This window comes from Verticillium alfalfae, genomic scaffold, assembly GCF_000150825.1.
Source record: "Verticillium alfalfae VaMs.102 supercont1.8 genomic scaffold, whole genome shotgun sequence".
Taxonomy (NCBI): Eukaryota; Fungi; Ascomycota; class Sordariomycetes; order Glomerellales; family Plectosphaerellaceae; genus Verticillium; species Verticillium alfalfae.
The window spans coordinates 506,722-527,169 of NW_003315031.1; the positions used below are offsets into that span (position 1 = coordinate 506,722).

The 20,448-nt window shown below is 55.8% G+C and overlaps 5 protein-coding genes across 5 annotated transcripts; 2 read left to right on the forward strand and 3 right to left on the reverse strand.

The window, feature by feature from the left end:
- Positions 1 to 398: 398 nt before the first annotated feature.
- Positions 399 to 1,105, reverse strand: VDBG_06581 (predicted protein; the record flags this gene model as incomplete). Its single annotated transcript, XM_003002973.1, has 2 exons — positions 399 to 844; positions 907 to 1,105. The coding sequence occupies 2 exons, from the start codon at positions 1,087 to 1,089 to the stop codon at positions 488 to 490; spliced, it is 540 nt and encodes a 179-aa protein (XP_003003019.1).
- A 1,507-nt stretch (positions 1,106 to 2,612) lies between these two features.
- On the forward strand, positions 2,613 to 5,862 carry VDBG_06582 (nitrate reductase; the record flags this gene model as incomplete). Its single annotated transcript, XM_003002974.1, has 4 exons — positions 2,613 to 3,154; positions 3,224 to 3,457; positions 3,544 to 4,811; positions 4,874 to 5,862. The coding sequence occupies 4 exons, from the start codon at positions 2,613 to 2,615 to the stop codon at positions 5,860 to 5,862; spliced, it is 3,033 nt and encodes a 1,010-aa protein (XP_003003020.1).
- Positions 5,863 to 12,046: 6,184 nt separating this feature from the next.
- VDBG_06583 (predicted protein) lies at positions 12,047 to 12,451 on the reverse strand (the record flags this gene model as incomplete). The annotated part of the gene is made up of 1 exon (XM_003002975.1): positions 12,047 to 12,451. The coding sequence occupies one exon, from the start codon at positions 12,449 to 12,451 to the stop codon at positions 12,047 to 12,049; it is 405 nt and encodes a 134-aa protein (XP_003003021.1).
- A 711-nt stretch (positions 12,452 to 13,162) lies between these two features.
- On the reverse strand, positions 13,163 to 15,889 carry VDBG_06584 (oligopeptide transporter 7; the record flags this gene model as incomplete). Its single annotated transcript, XM_003002976.1, has 6 exons — positions 13,163 to 13,501; positions 13,568 to 13,857; positions 13,913 to 14,408; positions 14,464 to 14,745; positions 14,961 to 15,485; positions 15,542 to 15,889. The coding sequence occupies 6 exons, from the start codon at positions 15,887 to 15,889 to the stop codon at positions 13,163 to 13,165; spliced, it is 2,280 nt and encodes a 759-aa protein (XP_003003022.1).
- A 2,820-nt stretch (positions 15,890 to 18,709) lies between these two features.
- Positions 18,710 to 20,161, forward strand: VDBG_06585 (histidinol dehydrogenase; the record flags this gene model as incomplete). The annotated part of the gene is made up of 3 exons (XM_003002977.1): positions 18,710 to 19,068; positions 19,120 to 19,819; positions 19,886 to 20,161. The coding sequence occupies 3 exons, from the start codon at positions 18,710 to 18,712 to the stop codon at positions 20,159 to 20,161; spliced, it is 1,335 nt and encodes a 444-aa protein (XP_003003023.1).
- Positions 20,162 to 20,448: the final 287 nt, after the last annotated feature.

Sequence of the window (20,448 nt, forward strand, 5' to 3'; positions counted from 1 at the left end):
CGTTGTTGACTTCCCACCCCCCCGCCCGCTTTACATCGACAAAGTCGGGTCCCCATCGTGGCTCACATCCTTAACCAAGACTCCGGGTTCGCCATGGTGGGCAAGCCTGAACACCGGTTGCCCCTGGGGGATCGAGAGACTCGGCTGCTCCTTATTGAAACGAACGTGGTGGTCGTAGGTTCGTGCACCTCGCCAGCGACAACTAGGGCGCGTCACGGTAGCCCCTGTTGGAAAGGCTCGGAGATGATAAAGCATAACAGTATGGTCATGGTTACTTGACCTACTTCCACAGAAGCGAACTCAACTTGCCCCATATGAGGCCGCCAGCCCCTGTGCCACCCAGTACCCTGTACTGCTCAGCTAGAAAAAGACACCAACAAAATCGTGCAACCTACCCCTATTGCAGACCAAGCCCTCTAGTATTTCTCGCTTCGGTTTTCCCACTTCTCCAGCAATGAACCATATCCCTTTCAGCTTTTTCCTGTCTCTAAAAACGATCGAGAGCGGCTCCAAAGAGTTGCCTGAGACCCACCTGACCCTTGGTAGCGACCTCACTGTGGTTAGGAATAAATTTGATGATGTTGATAGAGAGCGTATCGATGCCAGCCTCGAGAAAGCGAAGGGCGCCAGCGATGGCGGGACCAAACCCAACTGAAGAGATGATGTTGGAGCGGGGAAACAAGACGTCGAAGAGGTTTTTGTAGACCCTCACAAGGTTCACGAAGGCGTCAAAAACCTGGGCCTGGCCGTCCGCGGAGAAAGGCTCCTCCACTTCGATGCCCTTGAGCTTGAGGGCGTTCGAGGCGACGGTGTTGGCCAGAGCCTTGAAATTGTTGACGACGCGCTGCGGCAGGCTATGAGTCTGGGCGTTCGAGATGATAGAAGTGAGCAAGCGCCGCAACTTACAGGAACAGCATTGACGAACGCAACGGGGTTGAATGGGGTGATCTGCCTGACGAGATCGCTGGTCTCCTGGGAGGTGTCGGCGATGAAGTTGATGGCCCCGGCTAGGGTTTCAGCCGAGAGCTGTTGGGCATGGACGAAACCCGTGAGGGCTGTGAAAGCGAGCGCAACGATCTTGAACTGCATGGCGGTGATTGATGAAGGCGTAAAAGTGTGGCTGTGATAGGGCTTGGGTAAGTTAAGGGGAATTGGATTGATGATGAAGCTGTGTCAGGGCTAGGATGCGTGCGCTGAGTGTTGTCGTTTGTGCCGTTATATGCACGTTCAGAGCAAGTCGTGACCTTATGGATGATGGACAGGACTTCCACGGCGAGTGTCAGGGCCGCCTGTGCCACGGGCAGCGCAGACCACGAGATACTGCCGTCGGCATGATTTTTCGACATTCCTGGGAAAACCGAGGTGATCCTCCCTACCAGGACGCTTCTGGGGTCTTTCCACGGGTGAGCCCGGCCCGCATACCGCTTGAGATTTCTTCGTGGTTTCAGCACTGCTGACCCTTGGAGTTGATTGTGCCTTCGTCAGCCAAGATGTTAATGGCGCGATACATCACTCGAGTCTTGTGAGGGTTCACGGGAAACCGTGAGTCAGTTCGAAGCACGAACGTCAGGGTCGTGAGACACTGTACGCAGCAAGGCCATGGCCGTTGGACAGTAATTAAAGATGTCTTTCCTTGAGCACGGGCTTCCATAGCTGACATGTCTCACCGCCTGACTGTCTCTTGAACCGCGGCCCGAATCAGGGAACGCGGGAGGGCGTCTCGTGTGAATATTGGCAGCATGAAGTTGCCAAGAGGGAGAACATTTTCCAACGTCAGCAAATGGATGTGCCCTGACAGCCAACTTGATCAATATTGGCACAATTGAGTGTACAATAATGGAAAGGAATTTCGCGCCAAGAAATCTTTCTCTAGATGTGGATTACCCTCGTAATGCGATGCTTGGCGCACCTGACCATGACAGTCTCGAAGCACTATTGACTGTGGGACAAGTTGGCGGGGAGGTTGAAGCCTTCGAGAATCTGGTCCATTTGAAACGATGCAGAGGAGGTCGTCAATGAGAAGCCCACAAAGCTTGAATCATTGCCCGCGAGTCAGGCCACGGGACAAAAAGGCGAGTCTCACGATCATTCTGGATCATGGACCCTCGTTTCATGGCGCGAATGACCAGCCACCCAGAAATCAAACCGAGCTGCATCTGCCCCCAAGATCAGATCATCCATGATCCTCCACACTTTCTATGCCAGAAGCAAAAACGCCATGCAAATGCACATCAGCCCATTGGACCACCGATCCCAATCAGATGTTTAGGTTATGCTCTTATGCAGCCATGGCACCACCAACTTGTCCGGGGAGAACCAATTGCGAGCCGGGACCCCGCATGCGGCAACGTTAGCCGCGGAGACGTCGGCAACGACCCACCGCGCCGGCCTCCCTTGTGCGGCGCCGCCCACGATCTAAGGGAGAATCCGGCAACCAGCCACAAGACGTCATCACTGGTGCTCTCGAAACCTTATGGTCTGACCTTTCTCCCCGTCGGCTACAAGTTCGTGCCTCGCTCCTTGTGCTCTTCTGTTTCTACTCTTCCTTTCCTGCGAGGGTCTTCCGAAGCAGCATCCAAGGCCCACTACCACATCCCATTGCCATTGTCACCATGGGCGGCACGAGCCACTTTGTCGTGGAGAAGCGGGACCATCCCGGGTCCTCGGAGCAGGCCATCGAGAACGAGCCCGACTGGGGTGCGGGGCACAACCACCGCGTCGGGTTCAAGAACGTCGATGGCCGCGTCCCGGGTTACAGCGGCGAGCCGGGCGGGCCCAAGTACTGGGAGAAGGCGATGAAGAAGTACGAGGCCCTGCTCGACAGGAAGCGAAAGGGCGAGCTGATCAACTTCCGCGATGTCATTGACGGCGAGGACGACCTTCGTCTCATCCACCCCCAGGACCGGGCAGTCGGTGTGCGCTTTGCCCTCGACTGCACCGAGGACTGGGTCAAGTATGGGCAAAAGTGGCCAATCAACGAGGCGAAGAAGAAAAAGGTAGAGGAGAAGAAGAAGAAAAGTGAAGAGGGGCAGGACTCACAACAGAATGGCGCCAGCCAGCCTGCAAAACCTGCGCATGACGACAAGACGAGCCACGGCGATCTCAAGGATGAGCGGAAAAACGACGTTGGCGAGGGCGAGACGCTTGAGGATAAGTATACCGACGAGGAGCGAGCGCTCTTGCGTGCCTCTGCAACATGAGAGGACTACATGGCCAACCTCAGGACCAACGACGGCAACCAAGAGTCGCCGCAGAAGCACCACCGCTGCGACGTTTTCATTGACGAGGCCGATCAGTTTACGCCCGACAACTGGTTCCCCCCCAGTGCTGAGCTCATCCGACTGGACGGGGAAGCCCCCCCTTCAACGCCGGGGGGCCCCTCCCCAAGCCTGCTGGGCGCCGGTTTCATCACGCCCCAAGAGCCTGCCTATGTGCGAAACCCCGGCCCCCTGCCGCGGTTGATGTGGGAATATCAGACGATAGGACATCAAACGAAAGCAAGATCAAGCTGACGATGGAAGAGATGAAGCAAGGCTGCCGCAGCATCAACATTCCCGTCTTCATGGCCTGCGACGGCACCGCCGCAAGGAAGTTGAACATGATGCGCAGAACACAGGGCTTCAACTGGGGCGCCGGCGGCGGCGGATGCGCCTACTGGAAGGGCGCCCTCCTGCGCGACGTGCTGCTCGCGGCCGGCGTGCCAGACGATCTCGGCAACGACGGCCCGCGGCGCTGGGTCAATTTTGAGGGCTCGGAGGACCTCAGCGCCGGCAAGTACGCGACCTGCATCCCGTTGGCGTACGCTATGGATCCGCGCAACGACGTCATGCTGGCCTACGAGATGAACGACCTCCCGCTGCCGCCGGATCACGGCTACCCTGTGCGGGTCATCATTCCGGGCCACGTCGGCGGGCGGTGCGTCAAGTGGCTCAAGCGGGTCTGGATCTCCGAGAAGGAGAACGACTCGTACTACCACATCTGGGACAACCGCGTGCTGCCGTCCTTTGTCACGGACAACGAGAGCCCCTTTGCCGAGACCATGTTCCGCCATCCCGGCACGGCCTGCATGGAGCAAAACCTCAACTCGGTCATCGTGCACCCTCAGCAGGGCGAGAAGATTCTGCTCAAGGACGCCGGCAAAGGAAAAGGGACCGAGTATCGAATCCAGGGGTTCGCCTACGACGGCGGCGGCCACGAGGTGCAGCGCGTCGAAGTCTCGCTCGACGACGGCGCAACCTGGCTCTACTGCATCCGCAAGTTCCCTGACCTGCCGATCCGCCACGGCAAGAAGTTCTGGACATGGTGCCACTGGCACGTCGACGTGCCGCTGCATCGCATGGTGCAGGCGCGGAGCATCATCGTCAAGTGCTGGAACGTCTTTAAGAACTCGCAGCCACGGGACCCGGCTTGGAACCTCAAGGGCATGATGAACAATTGCTGGTACACCGTCAAGTCGGAGATTGCGCAGGACGACGAGACGGACGGCGCGTACGTGCTCTTCCGACACCCGACCGAGCCGGCCAACGGTGATGGAGGATGGATGCAGCCGAGTGTCGTCAACCAGATCGAGCTGGCGAAGCGCGAGGCCGGGACGCCGCAGAAGCAGTTCACACGCGAGGAGATTGAGAAGCACGATTCCGAGGACGACTGCTGGATCGTCGTCGACGGCAAGGTGTACGACGCAACGTCGGTCATGTCCTGGCACCCGGGTGGCAAGGCGCCGATCATGGTGCATGCTGGCCGGGTACATGCAGAGACGACGGAGGAATTTGGCAGCATCCATGACGGCTTTGCCTATGAGAAGCTGAAAGGTGCGTTCATGTTCGTGATGAAGCCTCAGAGCCCATGCTGACCGACCCAGAATGCCTTTTAGGTACCGTCACCGACAAGGCGGCCAACTTCATCAAGGAGAACGCCAAAAAGCAGGCTGCCGAGAAGGCCAAGTCCAAAGACGACAACAAGGCGACGCTGCAGAAACACCGCTGGGTGCCGACCAAGCTCATCGCCCGCAAGGCCATCTCCGAGGACACGCGCGCCTACACGTTCCAGCTGCCCGACCACAAGGCGATTCTCGGCCTCGGTACATGCCAGCACATCCTCATCGGCTTCCACCTCAAGGACAAGATGCTCGTTCGGTCGTACACGCCGACACGGCCGATCCTGCCTGCGCTAAATAACATGCCAGACCGGCTCCCCAGCCCGGCACAGAATGGCGTCCCCAACGGTAAGGGGGCCGAAGAGCGCAGCAAGGCCATCAACGAGCAGCATCACGATCTTCGCGACGGCGACGGCACGTTTGAGTTGGTGGTCAAGACGTACTTCCCGACGGACCAGCAGCCCGGTGGCGCCATGTCGAACATCCTCGACTGCATGCCACTTGGCGAGGAGGTTGAGATTCGCGGACCGACGGGCGAGATTGTCTACCTTGGCAATGGCACGTTCCTCATCGACGGCGAGGAGCGCAAGTATCGACGTGTGTCTCTTGTTCTCGGCGGATCGGGTGTGACACCTGGGTTCTCCCTCCTCTCGCGCGTCATTATGTCTGGCGATGACGAGACGGAGATCCGGGTCGTGGACGCCAACAACACCGAGGCTGACATTCTGCTGAGGGAGGAGATGGAGGAACTCGTCAAGAAGAGCAAGGGACAGTTGAAGGTCGTGCACGTGCTCAGCCGACCTAGCGACGCATGGAAGGGGTTGACGGGATACGTGACGGGGGAGATTCTCAAGGACAACTTGTTTGCGCCGGGTGAGGGGGCGGCGACGTTTGTGTGCGGGCCGCCAGTGATGATGCAGAAGGCAGTGCTGCCGGCGATGAAGGAATGGGGGTATGAAGAGGACAAGGATTTGTTTGGCTTCTAGAAGGGGTGAAATAATCAGGGCAATGAAAGGGAAATGTATTCGACACCTATATGAACTAAATCGAGCGACAATGAACGCCAATGTACCAAACATGCATCATACAGAGCATTGAGCTTCCTCGTCTATGATCTGTAGTTACGGTCCTACTTTCTGACGGTTGATGAGTGCCGCTTTCTGTTCATGCGCCGTATGGAGGGACGAAGGAGGGACGAAGGAAGTTTTCGTCAGGCCGCCCGACTGTGAGACGGACCTGCGTGTCGAGTGCCGGCATCGTCGTTGCGGAGCCCTGCGCTGGTTAAAACCAGGAGACATGGAATTTCTTGATAATTAATCGCTTGATTGAAGGGAAGTACCTACGGTCTCTCGACTGCAGCCGAGCGTGTCTGGCTTCCCACCAGGTCAGGATGGAGAGCGTCAGGGACGGAACTCCGAAGATGCATCCCAGGATCAGGGCTATGAGGGACTCGTGGATCATGGTGAAGGGCGATGACCACCGTTGTTTGTGGAATGGAGAACAAGCCCGTCTGTCTGCTGTTGGATGGTGGTCAGGGCAGACGAGGGGCGCGATCTGGTCGTTTTGGGACGGCTAAAAGTGCCGTGATGGGAGGCGAGAAAGTGACTGGGAGCGGTGCCACGTTATGATCGCGCCCAGTCACTGACGGGTGGGACGCTCTTTATAGGTAGATGAGTGCACTGCCGCCCTCCTCTCCCCTTTATCCTTACGTGCTGGCCAGACGGGATCCCGATAGCCTCTCAGGGTGGGTGCCGAGCTGAGGCGTGAAGCACCTTGGAACGAAACCGCTGCTTGCTTGCTCGCTCGCTCTTATACAGCCAGCCCGAGCCTGGGTTCGCGTCGTGGTGCAAAGACACGGAGCCAAACCGCTGCGCTTCGAAGCCCGGAACGGCGAGATTGCACGAAAGCTTGCGGGGGCAACGCTACAGTACAGTACCGAAATTTCGAAGGAACGGGGTACTTACACTCGACCAAGTGGTGCCAGTCCCCTGGTTGACAGCATACTTGCAAGCCATAGACTTGCAATATGTCTAAAGCTCTGGGCAGACAACATATCGCGCTCCAGGCTACTTGACCTACCTGGGTGGCTATCAGGATAGGGAAGCTAGGTCCCCTGCAGTACCCTCTGTTTCCAGCATCCTGCATTTGGAGAAACGACCGCCAGCACAGGGGCCCACCAGATTCACGTCAAGCTCAACCAGATTCGACTTGAAGTAAATGGTAGTATCAGTGATAGCAACAACGCCAGAACAGCCCGAGGACTGGAGGATTCATCAGTCCCATGACGAAATCGTGATGAGACTGCCTCCAACCTGAATGACGTAGCATGGCCCGTTTCTTTTGGTCGTCAAAGATGCGACCCAGACTGAAAAGTCGAAACACCCCCCATTTTTGGTCGACAAGCAGGGTAAGTTAGGTCCAGGCATGGCCATGGGGACGCCGCGTGATCGAACGGGACAACGACGGACAACCACAGTTCATCACGAGTAATGGACGACCCCTGCCAGGGCCCAACAGCCGACTTGAAGCCGCTGAGAACAACCCCAACTTTCAGCACCAGCCGCAGGCCCTGGACCCCTAGCCCTTTCGCATATGTCCTGTCTGGCGGGACATGTTGACGGGCAGCGGTTAGGCCTGCATGGCACCATGTCGCTTCCACGTGCGGCCGACCACATCCCTTTTTTTTTTTTTTTCTAATGACTTGTCTGCGTCCTCTGAAGATGCCCTTGGGACCACATCAGAGATGCACGAGGACCCCTGGAGTTGGTCGCAAAATATGTTAACGACCATCGGTGCTGGAACTGCCTGAGTTCCGCCTGAGCAAACAAAGACCGACTTCGAGGCCGCCACGGCCTACACCTCGTACCATTGTTGAAGAATGGCGCAGGTGGCCGGCACCATGAAGACAGAAAAGGCTGCGTTCTCCAGGTCCGTCACCTGGATTTCCATGGGCCAAAACCCACTCGCTCCCCCACGGCGCAGTGCTCGTGCTCGACGATTCTGGGAGAAGAGTCTCGCCCCTTGCACTCCCCTTCTCGCTCGCGAGCCGCCAGCACGCCCGCCAACACGCATGTCTCGGGGCTTGCCGCAATTCAAGGCATCTGCTTCTGACCGTTGGCGGCGCGAACATGTCGTCGCCTCTGAACCCTGCAAGGCTGCCTGGACAACCCTGCCACACCTTTTCCTACTTTCATGGTTCAACCTTGCTTGTTCGAGCCTGTACGGCAAGGCCACGCCTAAGCCTAGAACGGATCTGCGCCCCCATTCTTCGTCCATATTTTTGCCCTCCTTGTCTGTGCATTGAATTGGAACATCCGTACTCGAACATCAAATTCGCAACGAATGCCGTACAAACTGTTCTTAGTCTGGGAGCATTTACGATCGACGCCCGTCCATGATCATTGAGCACCATGTCTTGCTCCTCGCGTGGTCAAGTCTTCCTCGTGTTTAATAGGTACCCTTGCGGCGTCAGTCTTCGAACGCGACAAGATAAGATGTGCGAAGAATACAGAGACAAGTAAGGTCCCTCGCCTTGGCTGAGTGTCCAGAAATATCTACCCAGATGCGGACGGAGACTTTCTGCTCGCATTAGCTTGTACGTGACTGTTCGATCAAGACGTTGGAGGGCCGAGTGCCTAGCACCCCATCAATGAGTGACCCTCCGCTGCCCCCTCCGCGATCTCAGTACGCTTCCAGAATGAGGGAGAACGAAATAGCACAGAACCAAGCCAACAGTGCACAAGAGTTCCTATACCGTTTACCCAATCTTCTAGAGCCTTTTACTGGCAGCGGCCATTTGTACGTTTAAATGGATGCACCTTGTATGCGACCCTGGGCTACAGAGAGTACCATGTAAGCTTAAACGCTGTCGTCGAACGCTGTCGTCGAGCTTTGCTTCCGACTGGCGCTGTCGACTGGTGCGATCTCCCGCCCCTTGCTATTCCCACCTGGCATTTCTCTCTGCTATCCCCCTTGGTCTGCTCCTGGCGTTCGCCACAGTCCGAGTACCAATCGGAGCGCAGATCGATGCATCATTTGCTGCATCATTTGCTGCATCACTTGCTGCATCATTTACTGCATCATTTGATGCAGTATTTGATGGAGCATTTGATGGAGCATTTGAAGGAGCCTATGATGTCCACAAGAAGGCGGACACTCGGGAAACGGGCCAGGCTATGATCGAGGCCAGAGCTGAACAAGCAACGTCACCGAGCCCGCACCCATGGCCAGATGTGATGCAATCAGTTTGCGTGACACTCTACGCGCGACGAGACTTTGCCACCAACCATTGCTGAATCGGGCTTTTGGCTTTTCCCTGCAGCCCGACCAGCGCGAAATCTCAACATAGGGATTCTGGGGAGAATGGGAGACCAAAAGCGTGCCTGGGGTGTGTCAAATCGCGAAGCTTAGGGAGTTGGCGGAGGCTGGAGGTGCTAAGCCTGAAGCTGCCTGTCCCGCTGAGTACCTATAGCAAAGGTGGAGGCTCGAGTCTTTCACGCGCATGCCCGACACAATGACTGGAGGTATGCTGCTTCTTGCGCCATCAACGCAGAGCACATTTGGCAGCGACTTTTGCAAAGTATCTGAGTTTTTCGAGAGACGTGCCAAGATGTGTCAAAATATGTGCTTTGATTTACGCAGCTACTATGGTTGCAGCCGGAGTTTACCTATTAATCCGTTCTTCTCCTTCAATTGAGTATAGTTCAACTATATTACAGATATGTCCCATGATTAGGAGCTTTTACTACTATTTTCAGTTCTCTTGAGCCTACTCGTCAGATATCTCCGAAATCCTATGGAGAGACCTGGTCTCGAATTGGCTTGATGATGCAGATGGCGTGAAGTCAAGTTCCGTGATGGTATCTTGTTCGTGAAGACAACTGACTACGTATCTGAGGTACTGAAGTCAGGCCAGTGAGGACTTCGTCTGATCAGGGCAATTTACTTTGGAAAAATATTAGGACAAACACCATTGCTTTTCTTTTCTGCAACACACGAGGTAGCCTTTGCGCATCATCTTTATCTGACTTCCAATGGGTGTCTTGGGGTCTTGGGGCATCTGCCTGATACGCAATCGCGAGACTTGACCCGAACTCATTTGCGCGTGGGAAAAGACACCGTCCGGCGTGGAAGAGTGCGTCGACGACGGCATGGGTAAGGCCTGGATAAGCGCGAAACCGAGGGCAGGGATGTAGGTGAAGCGGCGGCTCATCGAGACAACTGACCACCTGGAGGCACTACCATCCCATCAATGTGCGCCCTGCCGCCATCCCCTCTTCCCACCCAGCATCCAGTACACTCCCGGAACGTGGGACCAGCACAGGATGGACATCAACGGCGCTGGCCAATGCCGACACTGCCTGCTTTCTCTGATGCTATCACAGGGGCATCGGCCATCATGACGTCCAGATGTGCGGTCCTGAGCAAGGATGCCACCCCTGGAAAAAGCAGTGATGCGGGCGAGTGTGGAACGTCGTGCTCTCTCCTCCCGTTCTCCACGGCGCGCCAACTCCTCGCTTACACACACTAAGCTGGCGCGTGTGCTCTTGACGCATCCCACTTGCTTGTTGTGCTTTCAACGTGGCATCCCCCAGCGCCCCTTGTCGCGCCCAGCCAAGCTGCCTTCTCAGAGCACACTGCCGACTTCACCCCAAGCACTGCCTGTCACCCGTGTTTCTTTTAGCACATCCCCCCTGTCGGGCCCAGAAGATACCTGTGACGAGGCCAAAGAGGAAAAGAAGCCTATAGCGTAAGCTACCTATGCAGCGTTTCCCCCGTATGATGAAGGATGGGGATGGAGATGCAGAATGGCGGGCGAGGGGACCTGTACTGAGCGAACCAGCACCCGAGTACACAGACTCTGTGCACTCCTTCCGTGGACATCTCTCCCAGTGTCCAGTGGCGTTTGCTCAAGTGGACTTGGGATTTTTCGTGGACCGACTCACGCCATTAGCGTCGAGATCGCCACTCGTTCCCCGAGGAGACTGGAGACTGGGTACCATGGCTTGCATGGCTTGCATGGGTAGCCGGGCGGACAGACACCCCTTCGTCGGAACCTTCGTTCATCTCCACTCACTGACAGGTGACATCTCTCTACTGGCAAGGCAAGTAGCGCATCCACCACGGACCGACCGTGGCTCGCCCTCGTACTGGGCACACACCAAGGCCATTTGTTGGCGGACATGACCCCAGCCCGTTCCGGCCACAGAACATGGTGCAGGACCTCAGCCCTCTGTGGATAGGCAGCGGCTGCTTCCTTCAAGGCCAGTCCATGCCGGCCCTTTCAATCTCTAGAAGAGATCCGACACACCCTGAGCGGCTGAGCGGGGCAAACGGGGGCTCGTTGAAGCACAGTTCCCAGCCGTGCGGTCCTATCTGACCGCTGGAGCAAATGTGCATGGACATCAGGCTAGAGACGGGGCAGATCGATTTGAAAGGGACGCCACCACTAGACATCCGGATCCCCCACCCCCCTGGCTTGTTGACCGTGTGGTGTGGCTTGCTTCCCTGTGGCACCCTGTGAAGAATATTCACAGCCAATTTCACAGCCAAGACCCGTCCCGACTTCACACCTGAACAGGCGCTGCGCGTGGGCTCCTTGTCTCTGTGACTGGGCGCCACCACCAAATCTCGTACTGGTGCGCCATCCCCAACGTGAGACACAGCTTCTTGCCCATGCAAGGCCTCTTGACAGCAAAGTACAGGGCAATCTTCTGAAAAAACCATGCTCGATGCAAGACGAATAGCATGCCGGAGGACGGGGAGGGCGGTGCGGCGATCGAAGGGACCTGATCCAGGGACGTGAAGAAGAGCTACACGAGTCTCTGGCCTACACGCGTCGGATATCAGTACGCAGCACCAAGCGAGCTGGGCCCAACACCACGTTGGCCGCCCCTCATGCTAATCATCGTCTTGATGATGGAAGAAGATGTGTGGAATGCTTGTGGTTTGACTGTCGCACTGACAAAACTAGGACAGATGAACAGCTACGTTCATAACAGTGGTGCCGACATTCCAGCGTATGCCGACTACACTCGATAGCCCGCAGTATGCTCGAGTTCGCCTTGCGGTTCAGCCGTCACATAGGCGGTCTTCACACACAGTAAATGAACAAAGCCATTCGCTCACACTGCCCAACACACGAGTCTACTACGGCCAGGCAAAAGACAATTAACAAGTGATACGGAAGACGACTAGGAGGACAGATGGACGGCCAGTGAGAGGACCAGTAAGCGAACCACTGCGAGTACCAATGGGACGGTCGATGGGAAGGCTGATTGGAAGACAGATGGGAGGACGGATGGGAAGAACGATGAGAAGACGGATGGGAAGACGGATGGGAAGAGCGATGGGTGGAGAGAAACCCTGTCTCCAAGGGGTGTCTCTAGTACGGTCACTACTGGAATAGGCCAGGGTTGCGGCGTAGGTCAAGGAACAGCGCGGCGGAGAGGGCCATGCGCTGGCGCGCCGCAAAAGGCCGCGCGCTGCTAGCGTCGGCGATAATTGAAACGCCAATGCCTCCATTGCCTTCTTCCATCGCTTCTCTCGATCGCTTCTCTCGATCGCTCCCTTCATTACTCCTCCTCTTTGACTGAATTATTACTTCTTTGATTACTGCTGCTGTGTTACCTTCCTCTGATACTAAGCTAGAACTATTAAGAGCGATCTATATAGCACATACTATAGGCCTCTCTGAAACAAAGCTTACTACTACAATATTGTAATAACCAGAAAACGTGACAGCCACGGGAATCCCGCGACTGAGGAGCGCGATAAGGTCAGGAACCCGACCCGCATGACCTAGATCACGTGTTAGAGCATAAGAAATAAGCAGTAAGCATGCTCTGATAATATAGCAGATCTGCCAAGAGCCTAGATGAAGATTACTTCAAGCTATACTATATGTTGAAAGGGTCAAAAGATTGTGCGTTGTAAGCTCACAAAGCGCCATGTCGAAAAAAGATCGAGAAGCTATTCGCTGCTAGACTTCCTCCTCCAAATGAGTAAAACCGTAGTACATGTGCATTGCCTTTGAAACTGACATTGTACCTGCTTGGAGGCCCAGGTATCCCCCCCTGGGACATTCCCGACCACATCGACGAGAGAAAAATTGTCTAACAGGTGAACCTTTGGTTGCTCGATAAGACTCGGTACATGATGACTCTAAATCGAACCTTTTTCATAACAGTTACTGCATCCCTGCATCATGAACTGCACATCCCTGAAGATGAAGATGCATCGAAACCTCCCCTAAAACCCCTTACACCTTCGTTATTTGGTCCTCATCTACTCCGGCGACGGGCAGTGGTCATACAGTCCATCAGCATTGTTTCCCCACCACGTCGGGAACGGCACCGTCTTCCCACCCGCCCCAAACACGGCAAACGACAAGATGAACAGGACCGTCAGACTGGCGCCGTCGAAAGCGCCCGTCACGAGGTATGAGTAGTCCCTGAAGATGCGCGGGCGGTGGTTGCGGAGGTAGTACTGCACAAAGAGGCCGCTGAGGACCTGGCTCAGGAGCACGCACGTTTGCGACGCGTTGTAGGGGAGGTAGCCCGCGTACTGGATCAGCTGGGGCATGTTGAGGTCGTAGAGCGAGAAGCGCTTGATCCTGGGCACGAACTGGAAGGGCGACCATCGTTAGCGAGCTGCGGCGGACACCAATCGCGGGACGAGGGCAAGACTTACGTGCGCGAAGATGCGATGCACGACGACGATGCCGGCGCCGACGAGGAGACCGAAGGGGATGGCCTCGTAGCGGGTTCCTGATTTGTAGAGGTACTTGGCCAGCGCCCATGACGTGGCGTTGGTGTTGTAGGACTGGATCGTCGCGCCGCTCCAGGAGCTGTTGCCGTCGCTGTCGACGAGCAGCTCGCGATTGCCGTTCACGATGCCTCTCATGACGGCGTAGTTGACGAAGCCGCCAAGGACCGTGCCGTAGATCTGGGTGATGAACATGGCGCGGGGCGGGATTTTGACTATGTAAATGCTCAGACAGAGGATCTCATATCGGATAGGATGGTCACAACTTACGGTACTCGCCCATCTTGAGGTCGTTGGACAGGTTGACGGTGTTGACGATGACATTGTGAGACCAGGCGGCAAAGTACATGTTGCCAATAGGACGCTCGGGCAGCAGGAGACCAGCAATCATCTTGGAGAGGTTGTTCGTGGCGATGCCGTTGCCGAACCTTGAGTAAAGAATAGTGCTCTGCGGCTTGTCAGCAACGCTCATTTTCGTCATCAGTATCCTCAAGTAACTCACAAAAGGCGCAATCAAAACGCCGAGCAAAATTGACACTACGTAGCCCCAGGCCGGCAGGGTAATGTTCTCCTTGATCACAACAACGAGGCCAAGGACAAAGCTCAGGACGAGCACGGAAATATACCACCAGTGTGGCACGTCCTTGTAGTGCTTAACCATGTGCTGGTGGTGAGGATCGTTGTACACGCCCTTCCTCGCGCTCTTGAAGGTGCGCACGATGTCTCCACCCCAGAAGACGATGCAGTGAGCGACCAAGGCGCCGATCTAGAAACTGTTAGACCCGGACCATCCACAGCAAAGGTCTGAAGACAATACGTACAGCAGCATTCGCCATGAACATGGCGTACGCAAAGGTGCCTGTCAGCATGGGCACGCCGTACTGCGCGAAGGCCGCCTTGTCCAGCACGCCGCCGGCAAACACCTTGGCCGAGGGGTACACGGTCCCATCTTCTGCGCGTAGGCGTGTCGACATGAACGGCTGCGACTTGGCGCTCCAGGTGTTGCTGTAGTAGATGGCCAGCATGACAATCATGCAAATCAGATAACCAATACCAGAGTGAAGCTGGAGCGTAAGCGGAAGGGACGTGTTCATCGAGGTGATCTGCCCATAGCGTTAGCAGATATGGCGGACCATTTGAGATATCTGATGACATTACATATTGCCAGTCGAACGACAGAGTAAATATTCCCAGTCCCTCATTGTTGATTGAGCCACCAAAAAGGTTCTTCAGCACGGCTGCCTGCCTTTGGACCCTGTGGCGTTCATAGCCGCAAGGCAGGGCACCGAGACCGAGTTGAGCCCAGGGGAAGATGTACGCAGGGAAGAACCTCGTAAGCGGCCATGCCGGCAAAGGCATACCAGAAGACCCGGAGGGGCTTGGAGCTCTTGACCTCCTGCCAGTGAAGACCCTGGAGGGTCTTGACAACGGGCAGCGTGCTCCAGTAGACAGCGTCGACGTGCCAGACGGTGATGGGGCGGAAGATGCCGCACAGTCCGTAGCCGAAGAGACCGATGGAGATGATGGAGAGCACGACGGTGACCATACTCAGGGGCAGGTCGTAGAAGAGGTCCTGGGCTGCGAAGACTTCGACGCTGGCGCCGGCATTGGATGAGGACGTCGCGGTGAGGGCCGCAATAGCATGCTCCTTGAGACTCCAGGGTCCGTAGTTGATCTGCGACGCGAGCCAGATGTAGCGAGGTACCTCACCCTGGCCGCCCCTGGCCCTCCAGCGAGCCTCGAGCTTGTCCCCGCGAGGCAGGAAGGCAGCCCAAGCGTTGCCGGCAAAGTATGCAATCAGGACCGTGAAAGTTCCGGATAGGGTGACAGATGTGGGTTTGAACTTCAACAGAGGTTAGCGTCAATGTACCTCAAGACGTAACGATGTGTGTTACGAACCATGTAGATCTGCTGCATCACAGCTTGGAAACCAGAGAGAAGCGTGGCCAAGAGCAGGCTGCGAAACGTGATGACAGGATCAAAGTCATCTCTCAGGGGCAGCAGGTGGTGAGCGGCGTCAGCGCCAGTAACAATGATGACTTCTCCTTCGATGGCGCCCTTTTCAGGCGCGTCAGTGTCGTACGCTGGAGCCGAGGTGATCTCAAACTCGCTCTTCTCTCCAGGCTTGGGCACTGAGTCGTCATTCGAGGCAACCTTTTGCTCGTTGACAATGTCATCGTCGCCAGCCGAGAAGCGCGACACGTGTCTCTCGCTGGCGACGACATCTTGAGTAGGTGGAGATGCCATGCTGGCGTGACGTTCTGGCTGAACTTTCCACGGCGAGGATGAATCAAGTGCTGGCACAAATGCGGGAAAGTGCCAGAGACGAGTAAGGCCTCGCCGCAGGAGTCTTTCTTTATAGATCAGCGCGTCCATCGCATCAGGCCCCGCGACTTCTCACATGGCACAAGATAGGCCATATCTGCACTTCAAGGGTCCAAAGGGAGCAACTCCACTCCATGATTGTGCCATCTGGGTTGCAGCTGATACCATGCCTCCACCTTCATTATACGAGCATGAGTCGTGCGGCCTGATAACCTCAATTTGCCTCAATATGGATTCGAGTTTCCAGAGGGGCTGGCTCGTAGCACGTTCAGCAAGGCCGGCACCCCGCAGAACAAGGACTACACAGTCCGCACTCCACAGCACGGCTACCAACGTGCCGGGTAGACAGCCCATTCATTCCTTGTCGTGCCCAGTTGGCCGTACCGCGTGGCGAGCTCCCTATCTGGGAAACCTTGACCGACCTATTTGCGGCAGCTAAGATGCGACGCAGAGACCACCAAACCCTCCGCGGGACAACGATGCCGAAGGTAGTACTGGCTCGAGACGAACAGCCCCCAACTAAGCTTGAATCTAACGTTCTGACGTGGGGGAGCCCATGGGTTCCTGGATCTAGCAAGGGTCCGCGACGCCCGCCAAGACGGGCAGCTAAAGCTAAGCTTTGCCAAGAACGGGAGGATTCTCCACATCAGCCCGTCACGTCAAGCCTCTTCTTTCGGTAGCACGGCACTGGATTACGCGGCCGTATCAGGCCAGAACGATGGCGCCATCGCGACGCCGCTGGCTTTCGGCGGCGCTTTCCATTTTCCACAGCCAGCAGCTTTCAAGCCAGCGGCGTTTTCCAGAAACAACGTTCCACGACAGCATGGCGTCTTCTAGGGTGTCCCCCTTCATCCCCCGATTACCGAGGTCGTGGGACACAGCGCGGGCACCAGAGCACAAGGCGTCATTGGGGATAGCGGGTGACCGAGGTCACGTCGTCTCCTTATCTCCAGGGTCGTTGGGCGAAGGTGTGACGAGCGGTGCTGGTCCTTACTGAAATAGGAAGGCCAAGGGACGAGACGATCGTCTTCAGTGCCGGTTGCCGTGGGGAGACAGGGTCTTCGCCTAATCCGGCTCGAGAATAAGAAGCACGCGAAACCTCGCCGACTTCATCCGTCGCATCGTGAAGCACGTCGCCCGCGTTTTTTTGCTTGCGTCTTCCAAATTTTCTTCCCCTTTCTCATAGTGCTTTTCAACGTCAAACTCCCCACAACGAAAAGATTTCGCTCCGGCAAGACACTTGATTTTCTGGAGGATTCAATCGAGCGACGTGAGCGCAGAATTGATTCCATTGGCGAAAGAGGCATTGATCAATTTGGCCACGATAGGTAGGTAGTTTGGCTTGTCTCTTGTCCGCTGAGGGCTTGTTTTTCATGGCGGAAGGTCTCACCGTCGGTCAAATTGAAGGCATTGTAGCTTATTTAAGGCACGGAACTTACGTGGTCGAGTCCGTCCCAAGGCCCAAAATTGCTCGTCTCAGCTGGGTTAGGTGACTTTCCTGGTAGGCCCCAGTAGTGACCAAATGCCCACCGACCATTCAGCCAGTAGGGCGGCTTCAGGTCTCCAAAACCCGTACCTGGTTACGCTGCTGCGACCAAGACGTTCCAATCAGGAACACTGTTGGGGAGGGTTAGGGTTGTCAGTGACAGGATTTCAGGTCATGACTCTACAGCGAGACAGCATTATGAAGCGTTGTGTGCACGTGAAATACAGTGGAGCTTAGAATCACCCACCACCGTAGGAAAGAGTGTATTTGAAAGCACAGAGTGTCCGTCCTTACATACTCGTCTGTCCTGCCCTATCGTATTATGGGTGAGTCTCTGTTGAATGGCTTACTGTTAGTTCGGTATCAATCTATTGTGAGATCGCGGTGTTGTTGGTGACTTGCCGGACTGTAAGCTATACACGGTCATCTAAGTGATCTGTTTGATGGCCCGCAGACCTTTCCCTACACCTGATTACGGAGGTCCTTCTCATCAAATCAGGTCGGCACAATTAGGCGTTACAAGGGGCTGGGGCCATATAAATAGTATAGGTATCATGCGACAACCCTTTAAAACAATTCAGACTGTAACCATACTTCTCGCTTTCCAGCAGTACACCACATCTGATTGGCTGATCGAACAGGGACTGGCGCTCTTGTCGTCCTTGCTCGGGCCCGACTTAGCCCTGCTCAATCAGACAGACTAATCTGATCAAGAAACCTCGTTATAGCCGTATGCAGGCGTTCAATGGTGGTTCTGGAATGGTGCGTGCACTCTTTGAGGTAGACATCGTTTACAACGGCACCGTATTGGGCGAGAAGCGTAATTCCTGAACAAGGCTGTCAGACACGGTGTTTGCAGAGGCTACATCAGTCAAAAGCCTGTCTTGGTAGAGAGCAATGTATACATCGTATGGTACAACTTGAAGTTGCAGGTCATGTTTTCTTTAGCCAGCATGGCGTCGGTGAAGACCCTTACTCTACGTTCGCTGCGAACCGGGGACTAGTTCCCGACTCTTCGCTGCGAAAGACCGGCCGGCCCGGTAACCCACAAATTCTCGGCGAGGATGTGGGCCCGAACTCTTGGCGACCTGTCCCCACACTCCTTCAAGTACTAGCAGACTCTCGATATAAACCGGCGACGACGAAGCAGAAAAGACGTTCGATTCCATCTGCTGCCCTAGATCATCGACTTCTCCATCATCTTCCAAACTCTCTCCAGCACGTTTCTTGTTAACAAGCTTTGATCTTTCGTTACCATGAATTCTCGATTCCTCAAGTCTGCGCTGCTTTCCGCAAGGGCGGAATCAAACCAGAGGGTCACCGACGTCGTCCAGGCCGTCATTCAAGACGTCAGAAAGAATGGCGACAAGGCAGTGAGGAGCTACTCGGAGAGATTTGACAAATGGACCCCCCCTTCTTTCAAGCTCACCGAGAGACAAATTCAAGACTGCATTGCCCAAGTGCCAGCGCAGACAGTCCAGGATATCAAGGCCGCGCAGGAGAACGTGCGCAAGTTTGCCCAGGCCCAGCGCGGCAGCATTCGCGACATCGAGGTCGAAATTCAGCCTGGCGTCATTCTCGGCCACAAGAACAACCCCATCAACCGGGTCGGCGCGTAGGTACATGGTCGACGTTTTCGAAGGCCGCCGCTGACCTGTTGGACCAGATACATACCCGGGGGCCGTTACCCTCTCCTTGCGTCGGCGCACATGACTATCACCACGGCCAAGGTTGCCGGTGTGCCGCAAGTGATCGCCTGCACGCCTCCTCTCAACGGAAGCTTGCCCAACGCCACCGTTGCAGCTGCGCACTTTGCCGGCGCCGACGAGATCTTTATCCTGGGCGGGGCGCAAGCCATCGCTGCCATGGCCGTCGGCACCGAGACTATGAAGAAGGTCGATTTCATCGCGGGTCCAGGGAACGCCTTCGTAGCCGAGGCGAAGCGCCTTCTCTTTGGGGAGATCGGCATCGATCTCTTCGCCGGCCCAACCGAAACCCTCATCATAGCCGATGAGTCCGCAGACCCCTTCACGGCCGCGACGGATCTGTTATCCCAGGCCGAGCACGGTCCCGATTCTCCCGCGGTGCTCATCACCTGCTCTCAGTCCGTGGGCGAACAAACCATTCGCCATGTCAATACGCTTCTCAAAAGTCTGTCGACGGCCGAGCTGGCCTCGACCTCCTGGAGGGATTATGGCGAGGTGGTTCTTGTGGACAATATGGACGACGCATACAGGCTCGCGGACGAAAACTCCAGCGAGCATGTTCAGATTCTGACCAAGACGCCCCGCGAGGCGCTGGACAAGATGACAAACTACGGTGCCCTCTTCCTTGGCGAGAAGACGACCGTTTCCTTCGGGGACAAGGTGAGATGATCTTTGGGTTGCAAGACGCGTGAGTGGCGAATCCACATGCTGACGTTTCAACGACAGTGCATCGGCACGAACCATGTATTGCCCACACGCAAGGCGGGCAACTACACTGGCGGTCTCTGGGTGGGCAAGTTCCTGAAGACGCAGACGTATCAGGAGATCCTCGATGAAAAGGCCAGTGGTGAGATGGGCAGGCTATGTGCCAGATGCTCGCGCGCCGAGAACTTTGAGGGCCACGCTCGATCCGGAGATCTGAGGGCGCATAAATACCTCGGGGACGACCACGAATGGGTGAAGGAGGCAAAGGGAGATGGCGTACAGATGAGCATGCCGTAGATGGTTTCTTTGAAACCGTTCCGAGGAAACATTTTTTGAGACATGACAAAAATAAATTTCACAGCACCACCGAGGATCGTGTTGTTACTGGCAAAGGCGTCGGTCATGACTTTTGAAAAGTATTGGTGATGCGTGTTCGATGCGACGGCTGTGCCGCACCAGGACGGCGTCCATCCCCGCATACTTCGCTACGTCAGCATGATCGTGTGCCCCATGTCCTCCATCACGTCCCTCCAGTCAACGCCCAAGGCCGTACGATAGACCATTTTCATCATCATCATAGAGCT